The sequence below is a fragment of the Xiphias gladius genome, chromosome 6 (genome assembly GCF_016859285.1).
Source record: "Xiphias gladius isolate SHS-SW01 ecotype Sanya breed wild chromosome 6, ASM1685928v1, whole genome shotgun sequence".
NCBI classification, from domain to species: Eukaryota; Metazoa; Chordata; class Actinopteri; order Istiophoriformes; family Xiphiidae; genus Xiphias; species Xiphias gladius.
In genome coordinates, this window is record NC_053405.1 from 8,517,462 (window position 1) to 8,534,242 (window position 16,781).

Genomic DNA, 16,781 nt, shown 5'->3' on the forward strand with positions numbered 1-16,781 from the left:
CCTAGACAACCAGTCTAGGATTAATTTTTATTATAAGATTATAATTCTATTAAATTCCAAATGTCTACATCGTATGCAACATATCGAATGTGGACAGCGTTACTGACCCATTTCCATAAAAAGGGAAGAAAATTCCCCAGTGGCAGCCTTTCCCTCCCCGTGCCCTTCCCCTCATTTCAGTCTATGTACCAAACGCTGCAGTGCGTTTTAATTGGCTGCAGTTCTACCCTCGAGAGGTCAGGGAGACTGCTTATTTGTATACTGCATGGCCATTGGCCATGAACATTTAAACCTGACACCTGACCTGCCTCTCTCCTCTAATAGCCCACTAACTATTTCATGAGAAAACAGGTAAAACCATGACAGGATAAAATGGTAGAAATGACTGCAGTCTTTTTCAGTTCCTTCAAATATTTTTATGAACATTCTTCAAAAAATCCTATTTTTCTATAAGCAATGTGTGCTTTAGCAATATTATATTAAACAAGGTTATCTATTTACTGGCTTTTTTGGGAGTAAACCGTCCAGGTATTCGCCTTTAGTGTCATCCTGTGAAACCTGCGGTCTGCTTTACAGTCTGGGGCTAAACCAACAGAAGTGGATCAAAATAGAAACCTGGACTGTGGTCCAATTACTTCATTATGGAGGGCTTAGGGACACAACGGCCGTCTCCTCCCACCTTCCTCTCTGATGGATTTACCTCAGGTTGTTTGCGTGCTATGTTAGCGGCTCTCTGCTTCTTCATGGCTAGACCGCATGTCATTTCAAAGAAAGTGTACCAAATTATCACATTTTTTTGGAAATTCAAGAGAAAGATCGAAATCCCAAAAAATCGGAACATTACATATGGTGTTATTGGTGTTTAGATGTTGCAAGACACACTTAGCCCGCTCTCACTCGCGAGAAGACTACATGTGTAGCACTGCATTACATAACCAGGTCTAGGACTGGAGCGGGGGCATATGGCACCGCTCCATGACCACACTGAGATGACTGGCTCAGAGCAGCTCTGCTTGGGGGATTTTCACAGTAGGCAACAAGTTAACTCATTTTGAAACAAATTAGCCTACTAATGAGGTTTGTACGGTGGGTAGCCGAGCTGTTTACTGCTATTGGGTAAAAATATTCTTGTAAATAACTCTGAACGAAGAACTGTCCGATTACAAGAGGTAAAACAAATCCCACCCTGCACCTGCTTCGGTGTGTTTCATGAATACTGTCTTCCATTCTCTTCCACGGTGCAGTAGTAGTGGACCACTTGTGCGTGTGCACTGCAGCTGCTCTCAGAGTTAAAAAAAAAAAAAAATTCCATATGGAATAGCTAAATGTGGCAATGTAAGGCAATGCTGCTCAGCAGGAGAATTCGCATATGGTATTCCTTTGATCGCAGGGAAGTTCAGCCTAGTGTGGCGAGCTTGAAAAAAGACCATTTCCCTACAGCCAGACATCTGGAAGCCTTTGCCTGATGCATTGACCGGATGCAGCCTGATGCGCTGACAGTTTTAACTTTCACAGATACTGTGCAAATTTCCTCTCGTTGTTATTCTTTTGCTCTGTATTTTAAGAACTGCGTGGAAAGAGCTGGGGAAACGAGTCCTGTAAGGTTTACTTCTGTGTTCCAGGTACACCAAAGGGGAGCTGGACATTGCCTACATCACGTCACGGATCATAGGTAAACACATTCGGTCGTTGCTAATGGACTTTTGTGCGCATGTGTGAGCTGTGAAACAACTTCATTTACATGTAGAAACATTCGCTTTCGGAGGCCATGTATAAATCTACGACTGTAATAAAGCGTACATAAACAAACAAACACATAGACACCTGCACCCACAGCTTTTTCTCCGTCCCCCTCTCTCGTTTTCAGATTGCTTACAGCATTACACACTCACAAGTAAGGGGCAGCTCAGTAGGTCCTTCAGAGGACATGGTCAGACGGACATTTGACACCTGAGGGCTTCTGTCGAATCATGCTTTGTCTGCGGCCACTGATAGTCATGCTTAAATGTGGACCCATGTGTGACCCACGTCCCACGTTTTACCCTACTGTAGTCAACAGTAGAAAAATATACAGCAGATTGTCATTGTAAGCCGGTTTCAGACATTTTGTATGTAAACATTTGTACCGTCTGTGTATGAAACTCCTCAAAATATCTCATCCGGCAGCTGAAATATAGATTTTTTTTGTTTTTCCCTTCAGTAATGACCTATCCAGCGGAGTCAGTACAGATTGGGTACCAGAACCACGTGGAGGACATCCGCTCCTTCCTCGACAGTCGCCATGCCGACCACTACACTGTTTTCAACCTATCACAGCGCAACTACCGCGGCGCCAAATTCTCCAACAGGGTAGGTGTGATGGCTGCCTCGTGGAGATTTATCAGCCTGTGCTTAGTTGTTAGCGGTTGCGGCAACATTTTCACTCCCTGAGTTATTACAACGCTAGAGTGAGATATAGGGCCTACAATTTTCTGGCTATTTATGGTCAGCCAGCATCGTATGTGGGGACTGTTGCTGTATGCGCTCATAAACCATGGAAGCACCCAGAGTGAAGCCTCTAATTAGATTTACCAAATCAGGCCCCTCTGTCTGCAACAAGTAATCTCTGTCCAAAAAGCAAAAAGAAAGCAAAAGGGACTCTCAACATCAGAGCGCTCGTCCACCGTCTTATCAAGTTATTTTAGCTTCGGGTTACTGACTTTTTAAAATTCCTGGTTTGCTCCACGAAATCCGGAGAGAAATGTTTTTTTAATGTCTGAGCCGTATTTTAGCTCTCTGTCATTATGTGCGCTGGGTGCAACATATGTAGTTTTTAAATGCACCATAGCGCATACTTTAATATTAAGTCAGATGCTCCCATATCGTAAGAGCCTTTCATGCATTAAAGATTCGATTTGATTTTATTATACAGCCCTGTAGCAACCACAGCCTCCACCTCCAACTTCTTCCATGTAACTTTTAATGTGAATGAACTGTGAGCTTGGAGGATTTCGGGGGATTTTGCGGTGCTTTTTGGTGCTACAGCCAAATCAGGGAGCGTATTTTTCGCATAAAAAGTGCTTCCTTCTTTTGTTGTTAGCTTTGATCTGCAAGCGACGTGGCACACCCCTTGCTCAATATACAGTGTAATTTGTACATAATTCAAAGCATAAAATTCTTGAAATAAAATCATTTGTCACTAATCCCAGTGTCCCAGTTTAAATACAATTCAGAAAATAAAACTTGAATGCCCCATGTATTCTGTCTTATTCCATCTTTATGCTTATGACATGGGCATAACCCTACCATGGGGTCCGTGTGTGGTGACATTCAGCACTTTTGCACGGCCGTATTTGGACTCATGGGGAAGGCACATGTGGGATCTCTACAGATAGAAGACTGCCGGCCTTGGCAGAAACATCCAAGGAACCCGAGGAGACAAGCTGTGGAGTTATCGCGGCCAAGAAGGCCCCCTGTCTGCTTGTGGAAGTGGCTGTATCTCTAAGCAGATGACTCATCATGGCAACTGGTGTGTTGTGTTGCTCTGCTGCTGCAGTGCTGTTGGTAACCTCTACCTCTGCTTTCTCCTCCCCTCCTGATTTTTTTTTAATCTTTTTCTTGCTTTACCAACTCTTCTTTTGCTTCCTCATCTTTCTTCTACTCCCCCCTTTCCCCTGTCTCTCTGCCTTTCTTTGGTCTTTTCCTATTTCCTTCTAATTTGCTCTCTGCCTCTTCTTTGCCCTTTTTTCTCTGCCTATGTCTGTCTCTTTCTCTCTGATCCTTCCTCCCCCTCTTATTTCCTGCACCAACTCCTTTCCAGGTTTCAGAGTGTAATTGGCCTTCTCGCCAGGCTCCCAGCCTCCACAATCTGTTTGCTGTGTGTAAGAACATGCACAACTGGCTCAAGCAGAATCCCAAGAATGTGTGTGTCATCACTTGCTCGGTAAGACGATGATCAAATACCATAATCATGTTCATCCGCATCCTCAATTTTTCATTGACTGTCTGGATTCTAATCAGTTCAAGTGCTGTCAAGTTTCCAAAAATGATTAGAATTTGTAGGCCGTCTATATAAATCCTCCTTTTAAACTGCCAACGTTGTACCATGGTGTGTTTCCATCATGCGATGCAAGTACATGGAAATGCTATAGATGTGCAGGGGCCACTTCAGTTGTCCCTTAACACATCCTCAAGTTTTCGGAGCTGTGTTTTAATTCTCCAGCGTTTACTCGCTTTTGAGCCTATTCCCTGTGTCGATCTAAAAAATCTCTACTCATACCACGTGGGCAAAAGAGATTTTAACATTACGTAACATGGTGATTGTACTGCAACAGCTAAAAAAAATATGACGCGTTCAGTGATCGTGTAATGAAATCGTCACCCTCTTGCTTTTGTCCTATGTAAGTAAAAACAAAATTCGCTGGGTGACCTTCCCACTTTCCGTCAGATGAGGGCTACAATACCCGAATCCCAATTTTTTTAGCGTTACCTCCTCTCCTCTCACTGTTGCCAAACCTGGAAACCCGGAGTAGTGGTCCACCTTGTTTCCAGATACAGTAACACAGCTTAGAGCTTGTCGAAATGTTTCTTTTAAGTTCCAATCATTCCTGTGAGTTTCTCCACCTCCCTTGTTGCCTAGCAGTCGGTTTTTGTATTATGTAAAAGAGAAAAAACCTCCCCTATAAAGTGGAATGTACTGTTGTCTTGAATTTTGGCCTTGGAGGCTAAAATTCAGTTGAATTGTGGATTTTAGTTGGTCATAGACTTGGAATGGATAGAAAGTACACTCTGATTTATTCTTGAATCTCTCATTTAGGCTTCCTTGTTTGGTAAATGATGGTTAAAAGACCCAAAGTAGATAAAGAAGTGTTTTTGCTTGACAGAGATCAGTTTGTGAAACTCGTCAAAATTTCCTCAGCAACCAACTGCACTTTTAGTGCACCCCTGATGACCCATTAAAGCTTGGATATTGTCAGGAATATTTCAAGCACGGCTAAAACTGTAAATACTTTGCAGTGCAAATGTTTTTGCACTGCGACCACCGCTGAAATATTCAGTGAAACTTTCTGTCTGTTCCAATTCACTGACAGCAATACTGTACACTGGCATGTGGTGGAGCGTGTTATTGCCAAGCTACTGTGGTTTGGCTGTGGCTTGGCAAACGGCTCCATCTTGCATAATCTCCAACAAACAGTTCCTTTCTAAAAACTGTGTTTTCTCAGCTTCGGATCAAGAAGATCAACAAGAATGTTTTTGTCTCCCTGTAACCTGAAATGAACTAGAGTAAATCTATAACAGTGAATACATTCTACATGAATACTTTTACATTTATTAGTTACCTATTTGTGCGAATACATTTATCATCAGACATGTCCTTAGACGTTTATGATTAATAGATTTCTTCGAGCTAGGTGGCTTGTGGTTACTTTAACAGTTTGTTGTTTGTAGTCAGAGTTAAAGTGCAGATCTACAGCAAGCATTTCATAAGGTTTGAGTCACTGTGTTCAGCGGCGTGATCTCTATGTTTTCACTCCTGATACTGTCATTGCCGCAATGCTGAGATTTAAACGGAAGCGGTGCAGGGGTAAACATGCATGGCAGACAAGACCAAAAAGTACATTAATGAAGCATTAATCTTCAATATATACCCAACAATATATAGGATGTATGAGTGTCTCCCTTGTTATCTGTTCCTAGGATGGTCGTGCTCCTTCGGGTGTTTTGGTCTGTGCCATGTTCTGCTTCTGCCACCTCTTCAACAACCCAGTTCCTGCCATGCAGCTTCTCAGCGCCAAAAGACCAGGTTCCGGCCTCTGGCCTTCGCACCGCAGGTTTGCATCCTCTGACGTATGTGTGTGTGTGTGCGTGTGTGTGAGTGCGAGTGTGAGAAAGAATAAGAGAGAAAAGAGGGGAAATGAGAGAAGAAGAAGATGGAAAGTGGCGTTGTAGCTGCTGAGGCTGCCAACACTGTGATTTAGCTTGCAGCCTCTTTGTAGCACCTCTTACACGTCGCCTTTTCTTTCCTCTGCTGTTAAATCGCGTTGTAAACCATCTAATAAAACTGCTCGAATTGACAGGAGAACAAAACTCAAGTCAGACAGAAAGTGAGAGGAAAGTGGGTTGTCAGTTTGATAAGAGCAGAGGATAGATGAAGAAATCACCTAAGAACCACAGTCAGATTTACTAGTGGGTGGTTTATGTGTGTAAGGGGATTGGAAATGTTTGATTCGTTGAAAGCTTTAATATTTTATAACTAATGAAATGTCTTATGATGGCTGTTGTACCAAAATGTGGCTATTTAATGAGCTGATAAATTATATGTATTTTGTGTATTGAAAATAAGATGAGAGGATATTTTTGATTTGTACTGTCTGTATACATGTATGCAAATAATTGCTCTTCGTCAAGACTGAATATTTTCCAGGTTCCAAGAAAGAAACACTGATTTGATGAGGCCGGAAACACATTCACATTATCTGTGGGTTCCGTGGGCTCCACAGATGATGTGGAACCAAGCCCAGAATCTAAAAAGGGCAAAGCAGCAATAGCATAATTTCAGACCATTTGCTGTCACAGGTGACAGGCTATTCAAAGCAGGTGGAAAAAATGTACTGGCCAGCCTCAGCCCCAAGCAATAATCTTGGCCTGAGCAGAGCTGGCACACCTTCAAGGAAGGACATTTTATCACCCTTTCAGCCAGTAGCTGTGGTATTTATCAGTCCATGTTAATGCAAGAATTTTTTCATGAGTCAGAGTTTTTATTGAAATTGCAGCAATGATATGATTCTGGACAGAGCTCAAAGTCCTTAAATGGATTTGGCTGTGCTCATCAAGGTGTTTCACCTTCCTGTAACTGCTCTGTGCTTGTGCTGGCCGGATTGATACATTATCTGGTGCTGTGGAGTAAAATGAGCCCCCACTGTATGTATGACATTGGCCAGTTTGTGAAAGACCAACAATATATCATCAAAGAAAATTAAATAAAACAATAAATATTATTATATAGGATACTGACAGAAGAAACTATGATTTTGACTTTCCTCGTCCAGGTACATAGGTTACGTGTGTAGCATGGTGTCAGAGAAGCCCAGTCTACCCCACTCGAAGCCCTTGGTGATCAAGGCCCTCACCGTGAGCCCGGTCCCCTGCTTCAACAAGCAGCGTAGCGGCTGTCGGCCCTTCTGTGACGTCCTCATCGGGGAAACAAAGATCTTCACCACCGCGCAGGAGTATGAGAGGATGAGGTAGTGACTTGATACTGACGCTCAGAGTGATGCAGTATGTGAGATACATGTATATGAGAAAGAGGTCAAAGAGGCAGAAAAAAATTATGCTTCTTTTTCTGCCTCCACTCATTTTCTCTCTCTCTTTGTTCCATAACCTTCAATTATTCTCACCCAATTACCGACACGTTTGTTGTCCCCTCACATGCCCTCAATCCTCCATTTCCCTTCTTCCTCCTATCTCTGCGTGACCTGCCTCCCCAAAGAGAACACAGGGTCCAAGAGGGGAAGGTGGTGTTCCCCCTGGGTGTAAGTGTGCAAGGAGATGTCGTGGTTTCCGTCTACCACATGAGGTCGACCATTGGAGGACGTCTGCAGGCCAAGGTACCCTTTATATACTGCACTAAGCCAAATCCCACAGAATCCTTTTTAGAGCCTATATACTGGATGAAGCCAACATCTCTATCAGTCTCGGATCTTGCAAAGGCACCGTGACAGTGCCGGCATGATCACATTGGCGCAGGTTCATACTGAACCATCCGCCATTGAACAGTGTCAGGATGTGGCTGCAGCTTATTTGAATATTTGTCCAACTTGAGTCCAAACAAAACCCACAAAATGTCAGGAGGAAAGAAGTAGCAAAGGGTTTTTCATTTACTGACTTGCTTAGTTTATGGAAATATGTGGTTTTCCACCAACACAATGACAAACAGTCGACATTGTATAAATAGTTATCAGTAAAATAGAAATCTCTTTCCATTTTTGGTTTGGTCATCGTTTCTTGTGGTTATCATGACATTTTGCTTCCAACAGCATGTTTGCTGATATGCTGGTTTGAAAGTATACTGCTCCAAAATTTCCCTGATTGTTCTAAAAATCCATGCACATGCAACTACATCTTATACAGTAGGTCAAAGTTTAATTAGGATGTAGTTCCCAAAAATCTGCCGGGTCCTTTACAGCAGACAGTTTGGGTAATAACTTAGAGTTACATGCTTACAACCTGTCTGACTGTTAACATATTTGATACTATACTATTTATACAAGTTCTCTCAAAACTATATTTCATTAATTCAGCTGAAAAGTAAAATGTTGCAACGGATCGTAACGGGTAGGGATGGCGGACACTATGAAAGTAGACCCATGACTTAGAGAAAATCAACACAGTTTTTCTTTTATAGAATTTATACAGTCGAGTCTACAAGTACTGCTGCCCAACAGTGAGCTTACAGTTATGATAGTTACTTGATGCAATTGGAGACGGCAGATTTCACTCGTTAACTGCAGTTACATTGATATAGTAGAATCGAATGTGGTCGAAACTTACATTTGTCCGACTCTTGTTAGGTGTCCAACACCCAGATCTTCCAGATCCAGTTCCACACTGGCTTCATTACTCCTGGAACCACCATGTTAAAGTTTAACAAGTAAGAACATTTTAATCACTTATATGACTTGTTTGACGTAGCACAAAAACAAATCCTGCTGATCCCTTTACAATTATCCCTCATTGCTGATTTTCAGTGAGATATTTTATAACAACAGCTCCAGTTCGGTTTTCACGCTCACTGCCTTTCATCGTATGCCTTATTTCTCCTCTCAGACCAGAACTCGATGCATGTGACTCTCCTGAGAAGTATCCCCAGCTGTTCCACGTGATACTGGATGTGGAGGTAGAGGGGGTGGACAAGCAAAAAGACCTGACGCCACCGTGGGAGCAGTTCCCTTGTAAAGACCTCAGCCCCAGCGTGCTCTTCTCCTGCCACCAGGAACATCAGGATGCACTGGCTATTGCTGGTACTGGTACCCAACGTGACTATTTAGCCTTAATTAAAACTAATTACAATCATAAATTATCCCTAAACGTGAGTCCTAACACTAAGATAACTCTACTTTACACAACTTTAACCCACATATGTAGCGCTTTGTCAAAATGAGGGCCAGCCAAAACTACTTGTAAAACAGTGCAAAAATCAGACTGAGTCTCACAAGGAGAGAGAAACAATTGAACAGGTTCAATCAGACGCATACACACAGACACACACTCACAAACTCATTGTCCATGTACACTCTCATGCGCAGCTTTATGTGCACAACTGTGTAAGCTGGCGCTTTAGTGGTGAATAGGTAGGATAATACAGTACATGCAAATACACAGTTACATACATTAACGTGTAGACGGATAAACAAACTAATGTGACTCTCATTTTTGTTCCTAAAAGATGAGATGGAGGGCTTGGATCTGGAGGGTAAGACAGTAGAGGAGATCACACACATATGTTAGAGAAACTCTAGCAGGACAGTGGCATTAGTTAACCAGGGCTTGGTTCAATTCAATCATACTCTCCCCTAATGTGCATGAGCATGAGAGTATTTTATGAAAGTATTGCTCCTATCGACGAATAAATCTTATATTTTGTGGAGAGCGCTTGGCTGTTTCCATTCATCACCTGTATTGATTGAATTGAAATTAACCCCATACCTGTTATGCAGTGATATATCATTTTGGTAGAAAATTTTACGCCTGCCCGTGGCATTATTTCAGACCGCTTGGGACCTGAGTAAATTACGACAGCGGTCTAAGTACGTCCTCGACCACATGTGCTACGACAGCAGACACGTGTATTTTTTTATCTATGTGCCCAGCGAAATGTCTTCGAAAAGTATTTGCGGATATGGAGAAACTGGGAAATCAAAACACAGAATCCCAGTCATGATAGCTAATGGAAAACAGTGCAGTCACAAGTATTACGAATTAAAAATGCTCTACCAAAGTGAAATATTGCTCTGAGTGAATAGAATCTAAATACACGGTTCATAGCCAGACTGTACATCCTCTACTCTCTTTAAAAGCATACTGCATATTTTATTGACTGGATTCTTGTAAGTAAAGATTAATTGTGTTGTTTTAGACAATTCTAGCCTCCAATTAGCTAAAAGCAGCTACCAACCTACTGGCAGACTGCAAAGTGTGCCGCACACAGTGTTAGGAAAATAGCTGATGCTTGTAGCAGTGATGACCTATATAGTTGCCCATATCTCCTACTTCGCTCTTGTCCCTTTTTCTCTTAACCTGCTCTGTGTTTCTGTCTGCCTCCTACCCAATTGCTGCCCTTTGTCTACTTTGTTATCTCGTTCACTCGCGGCCTCCTCCACTTTGTAAGCCTCTCTCTCATGTCTCCGTGTCTTTTTCTCTCTACCTCCTTTCTTCTGTTCCCGTCTCATCGTCTCGCAGAGCCAAGCCGGCCCCACGGAGGTGCAGACGGCCGGGGCCACGGCGAAGAAAGTGAGCCCTCTGACGATGAGATGCTCTCTCTGTCCAGCCAGCGAAGCAACGCTAGCACGGCCCCCCAGAGACCAGACCCCCCTGCCCCAACACCTGCAGCACCTGCACCCGCTGAAGAAGTGGATCTTCTTGGCCTGGATGGGGAGGGGATCAACCGCCCATGCCCCTCATCTCAGCCCCCGCCTACTACTGCAGCCGCCGCCACTGACCTTCTAGGGGACCTGTTTGGGGCCCCATCTCAGCCAGCCAGTGGGCCATCATCCACCCAGTCCACACCACATAAAGTAGCCCCCAACACCGCCTCGCCATGTCCCTCTCCTGCACCACCGGGTGAGATAACAGGTTTGAAATTACATTTGATTTAAAACACCACCTAAAACAGACTACAAATGTGATATTGCAAAAAGTACGCTCAGATTGCTTGATAAGCATTTAGAGTTTCAGTAGATTTCTATGAAGATTTCTTATGAAGTCAATTTACATCAAAGTTCAGTCCTAAACTTAGAAATATTCTAAAAAAATAATCTTAACTTAAGGAACAGTTACTTGTGGTCCTTGTGTTACTAAGTGGATCTTAAGTTAAGATTATTTTGTCAAACTGATATAGTTCATTTCTATTAAGGTATAAATATGAATAACAAATGAATTTATACTGTAAATAAATAAAGCATGACACATATATGATTCACTCAAATTCCCATACCTCGGTCATGAAAATTTTAAAATCTGAAAAATGGGTCAAAGGCCAGAAAAGTAAAATGAAAACTCAGCGTGTTATCAAATTAATTATTTTTAGAGTTTATTTTCTTGCTAAAAGCAAAACAGGGTCCTTGAGGAAAGTCAAATACTGTAATTAAGAAGAATATACTTCATGATATTTTACGATAAAATAATGCAAAGTGGAGAACATAAAATGAAATAACTTAAAAAAAAATCTTTTGTCATATAATTCTCTAGAACAAGACAATAACAACGGTGGGTATTTTGTTTCCCTCAGGGTTTGATCCATTTGGGACAGGTCCAATGCCGAAGCCTCAGGACATGCTGGGTTCCTTACTGGGACCAGGTAACGTGGGGCAGCCAGACCCCTTCCTGCATGCCGCTCGCTCGCCATCACCCACCTTGCAGCCCACAGGCCTGGGTAAGGCATGCTTCTGCTGCTCTGCTGCACACTGTCTCAGAACATTGCGGATGTAATAAAGACATTTCAAGAGTCCGCCTCAAATCGGGGTAAGGCATGTTTTAGAGCACCTGCAAGTCTGCAGCCACGCCTTAACCCATGAACATGCACTGTGAAAAATGGCATCAAAACCTGGCTTTCTTTGTCCACATTCATTAGGCTGCTCTGTGTTTTTAATTTCTTTTTTCTCTTTTTTTTTTAAGCTTTGCTCTGCTTATTGCTTACTTAGACACTGGCTTGCAAGAGATAGCTTTTTTTTTTTTTTTTTAAATGCTGCTGTATGTCTGACAGTGTATGAGTTTGCATGATGTATGATGAGTGCTTGCAGCACCTCTAATGGCTACTGCATTGAGACTACACGGACTTGATATCGCACCCGGCATGAGTCAGTCCCCATCGTTTGACAGCATTTTTCAACTTGAACTCGGCCCAAAGACAATATTTCAACTTCAATTAGGGCAGGACAACTCTGCTACTATAGATTAGACGTCTCTTTAAATTTATCACCTTCACATAGAAGTGTGTGCGTGATGAAGTGAGACAATGACAATATTATCGGTATGAATTGTACTCAGTGTATCGTGTTAATACTATGGTTGACAGTAAAATTTAATGTATCCTGTTGGCCTGAACCCAACCTACACCTGCAGTAGAGACCTGCAAACAGGTCGGGACCTGGCCCGAGCCAAACAGGTTGGACAAAATTTGTAGAAGAATTTGCAGACCTTGATTTCTACAATTACAAGTAACTTGCACATGACCTGTGTGGTAATGTATGACACTTTTTCGTTGACTTTTAAGAAAGGCAATATCCATTTAGACATCCAGCAGCCCCCCGACAATGCCTCTCAGACCTGTTATTATATTCTCTGGCTGTGTGAGTTCATGTGGCTCATTCCCTGTTTGCGCTGTGTGTGACAAACCTTTATTTGGCTGAACAGGCCGGAGTTCCCCCGTTCCGCCTACCACCCCAACCGTCAACATTCAGCAGCAAAATGCCATGGGAGGATGGGACTGGAACAGACCTGCTACCACGAGCACAGGTACTCCCAGGCACACAGACACACACAGCATTAACTGTTCATCTAATCCTTTAATGTGGGGAACTAGTTTGAAAAACCCGCATTGCCGTTTGTTTATTCATTCAGGAGGAGGCTTCGGTATGGGCAGTCGGTCAGCCACTACGAGCCCCACAGGCTCAGTCCACAGCACCCCCACCCACCAAACCAAGCCAAACACCTTGGACCCGTTCGCTGATATAGGCAACCTGGGGGGAAGCCTTGGAGGTCAGTCGCTGGACATTTTCCCAAGTCTTTGTCATTTCCGCCGCCTCTTCTATGCCATAATCTACATGTCCTTTTCTTCAGGAGGTTCCGGCTTTTCCAGCAAACCCACCACGCCCACTGGAACGACCCCTTCCTTTCCTCCCATGGGCTCCCCATCCCGGCCTCCTCCATCGCCCCAGCATGCAGGAGGGTGGCAGCCGCACGCAGGAGCCAGCTTCCCCTCCTGGCAGCCAGGTGCCGGAAGCAGTGGAGGATGGCAGCCCCAAGGTCAGGGCCCTGCCCCGCAGCCAAAGCCCAGCCCCAGCCACACCTCCATGCCTCACACGTCGCCCCAGAATCGACCCAACTACAATGTCAGCTTCTCTGCAGTGGGAGGAGGCTCGCCCAGTGCAGGGGGTAAAGCACAGGCTGTCATGGGTGAGCAGCAGATTTAACAAACCGGTGCCATATTTGAAATAAATTGATGTAATTCTTGAAATAGCGATACTTGTTCATATTAAGTAAGGATCTTGCAAAAATCTGATGGCATTTCACCTTTAGAGGGCAATACAGCAATATGGTGAATTTAAATGGACATAACTCAGTGCTCGGAAGCTGGATTCATGGAAAATTTTATTCAGTCTGTCCTAGAAGAATCCCAAATTTCTCAAGATTTAGGTGTTTGGAAAATTCTGTATTATTCTATCGCTGTTTATTTAGATGTCGATCCAGGAACAGATGCAGATCAAAAACTCCCCCATTTTTAATATTTTAAAATTATATTTGAAAACAAAATATTCTTAACTAATTGTATTTAGTTAAAATAACAAATTATGAGGATTGTTGAAATTTGGTGGAGATATGTGCTCTCTAAGTGCTATCTAGTTTGTTGCTGTTGGAGGTTTCAGAAAAGCAGAGCAGAGAGTATTTTGTAATACTTGGATGACTGGATTTTTAATACATCAATATTGTGATCTTATTGGCACATTTAATCTTCAGGTGGGGACTGGTCACTCTGTCAGTTGTTCACAGTACATTGCATCTATACCTTGAAGCAAGTGGCTGAGTATCATAAGAAAAGAACGTTTTCTTTTTTGTGTGTTTTGTGCATTTCTCCCTGCCAGGTTCTAAGCCCAAGGCCTCGGATGCCAACTTTGATGACCTGCTGTCTGGTCAAGGCTTTGCAGGGACCAAAGAGAAGAAAGGGCCCAGGACTATAGCAGAGATGAGGAAGGAGGAGATGGCCAAAGAGATGGACCCTGAGAAACTAAAGGCAGGGGCTACTGAGTAACATCTGCATATGATTTGAAATAATGAGTAGTTTGTTGTTTTTATTCGCTTTCAAAGTACTTTTGAGAAACACCACAAGGTCCTATGATTCTTGCATCAGTACATCTGTGTAGAATTAGTGCTTGGCAATAATTCAGTGGGTTTTTGTTATCTGTTTATCCAGTGTAGTACCATAGAAGCAATTCAGTGATTCCCAAAAGTAGCAAAAACCTTTGGCTGTTGAAGCCTTTGTTTATTCCAGAATTAATTAGGCAACCAATGTAGGTCTTCCATTACCAAATTTTGGTTCCTCTAATTAGTCCTTTAAAAGCATTTCGCCATAGCCAAAGTGACATGAAAGCATTTATTCTAATAATTGTTCCAAATCTGGTCATCACCAGCTAATGGCTCCCCTGCCCCCTTTCGCCTGTTTGTGACCCAGATTCTGGACTGGATCGAGGGGAAGGAGCGTAACATCCGTGCCCTGCTGTCCACCATGCATACTGTGCTGTGGGAGGGAGAAACGCGCTGGAAGCCTGTGGGCATGGCTGACCTGGTTACTCCGGAACAGGTCAAGAAGGTCTACCGCAAAGCAGTCCTGGTCGTCCACCCAGATAAGGTGAGAGAGATAATGACTGGTGGATTTACTGAGGATCTTTATCTGTATACAGAGAGAAAAACAATACTTCTCCGGCCCTACATCTAACAAGTTCTCTTATATTAAGACTAAAGTGTAGATAATAAAATATTTTTATGCACTTCCCCTCAGGTCCACAGAGCGATTCAGTGTCTTTCAGCGTATTTTTTTGGTTTCCTGGCCTGCAGCTTTACTGTTTTGGTTCACTCTCACTGCTCTCATCAGCATAAGCATCTTTTCAGCTAAGTAAAAACTCCGATAAACTCAGTACGCTGCCCGCCCAGAACCAAACCGCAGAGTAAGCAACGAGCTGGTGAACATAGTGGAGCATCGAAGCAGATAAATAGCCAGATATTTCTAAAATTAAGACTTTAAAAAAAAAAAAAATTAAATATCCGACAAACGTTCATCACATCTTCATAAAACAACTCTATTGCAATGTGTCTGCTTGATGTGTAAATAGTGCAGGCTACTGTTTGTTAGTAAGTTCACCACATCATCTGTGCAAGGTGATAATGTCATTATTGTTTTTGCAAAATCAGTTAAAAAGGAGGTTTAAGTAATTCTCTACAACATTAGTAAGATACAGTTCAAAGAAACATTCTTAAAATATTATTTATTTAAAGTTTAACACTCAAAAAAAAAAAAAAAAAATCAGCCAATGTACTTCATCAGGACTGTGAGAGTGTTGTTTATCTGATTTGACTGACAGTGGCCTGGCAATATAGGCAACATCCCCACAACTTTGATCAGATTTTGATTCAACTATGGCCAAATCCTGATCGGCGCACTGAAGTAGGGGCCATCATCTTTTTCAAACCAAGCCACTGGCCTGTGAGGGGACCACAGACTAAACACAAATGCTGAAAATGATGTGCTCTTGTAGGATGCGGTTGCTCATGGAAAGAAACAGAATACAGAAAATAAGTTTTCAGGGCCTTAAACAATCCCACAAAAGCACGCATGTGAGGAACACATGTAAAAAGAGTAAGTAAAGTATGAATAAATTGTTTTGGTACCTGTAGATAATTTAAACAGCCAAAGTCTCTGGTTAATTTAAAAGGATAGTACTGGAGGATTACTAATTGTCTATTCATTAACTAATACCGAACAGGAACTTTTTCACACAAGATATAAACAATGACAATGATACAGTGAAAACAGCCAAAATAATCATGACTTCAACGATGCGATAACTCATTGATCCAAAAGTAGAGCTCAACCAGTCAGGTAAAGAACTTCTATCCTGGTGAACGGAGTTGGCAGTATCATGAAGGTGATTAATTATATCACCAATTGTAGCGTTATATTCAGGCACAAAGGTGCAGCATTCAGATCCAATGACAGCACAAGTTCCTCCCTGAGCTGCCAAAAGAAAATCCAAAGCTGCTCTGTTTTGTAAAGCTAGAAGTCTAACAGAGGCAAGTTCACTCGACATAAGCATGAGAGCCTTACCAGTTTCTTTAGCTATAACTTCTATTGCATAAGAGAGGTCAGCAATTTGATCTAGTGCGGACATAACTCCATAGAAAGGAAGAAGGGGACCAAGTGCATTCTTAAAAGGCGACTGGTGATGTGTTCCAAAGATGTCTGAAACTCCACGCCGTGCGCGTCTTAGGAGAGGTTTCTGAGGTAGAGAGCGAGCCACTCTCATAGCCGGGACAACGTATGCCAAGCCGCAGCGTCCTTTGTAATCCACGGGAAGATACGGATATGCGAGGTTTCCACATACCCAGTACATTCCTACAGGGGAGGAGACGGAGCAGCTAGCAGTGCGGTGAGCTAAACCGTTGAGGAGAGTCCGGCCTGCTGCTTTCAAACACTGCTGAGGTGCAGAACCCAAAGATTTAAATTCCACATCGGTGTGCTCTGGGTCCCATTTAAAAGTATGAAGGCAGTCCGATTCTCCCACAGCTCTCTCACCATCATTCTCAAGACACCA

At 42.8% G+C, this 16,781-nt stretch overlaps 1 protein-coding gene across 1 annotated transcript in view; it reads left to right on the plus strand.

Annotated features, from left to right (window-relative positions):
• dnajc6 (DnaJ (Hsp40) homolog, subfamily C, member 6) overlaps window positions 1-16,781 on the plus strand; it is a 36,352-nt gene that overhangs the window by 14,541 nt on the left and 5,030 nt on the right. Inside the window, exons 3-18 of the mRNA XM_040129734.1 lie at window positions 1,623-1,672; window positions 2,201-2,349; window positions 3,800-3,922; window positions 5,677-5,810; window positions 7,029-7,223; window positions 7,469-7,586; window positions 8,550-8,629; window positions 8,806-8,999; window positions 9,425-9,451; window positions 10,438-10,818; window positions 11,486-11,629; window positions 12,610-12,711; window positions 12,817-12,954; window positions 13,036-13,371; window positions 14,058-14,206; window positions 14,645-14,821. Of these exons, the coding sequence (XP_039985668.1) occupies window positions 1,623-1,672; window positions 2,201-2,349; window positions 3,800-3,922; window positions 5,677-5,810; window positions 7,029-7,223; window positions 7,469-7,586; window positions 8,550-8,629; window positions 8,806-8,999; window positions 9,425-9,451; window positions 10,438-10,818; window positions 11,486-11,629; window positions 12,610-12,711; window positions 12,817-12,954; window positions 13,036-13,371; window positions 14,058-14,206; window positions 14,645-14,821 (2,497 nt within the window). The remainder of the gene's footprint in view (window positions 1-1,622; window positions 1,673-2,200; window positions 2,350-3,799; window positions 3,923-5,676; window positions 5,811-7,028; window positions 7,224-7,468; window positions 7,587-8,549; window positions 8,630-8,805; window positions 9,000-9,424; window positions 9,452-10,437; window positions 10,819-11,485; window positions 11,630-12,609; window positions 12,712-12,816; window positions 12,955-13,035; window positions 13,372-14,057; window positions 14,207-14,644; window positions 14,822-16,781) is intronic.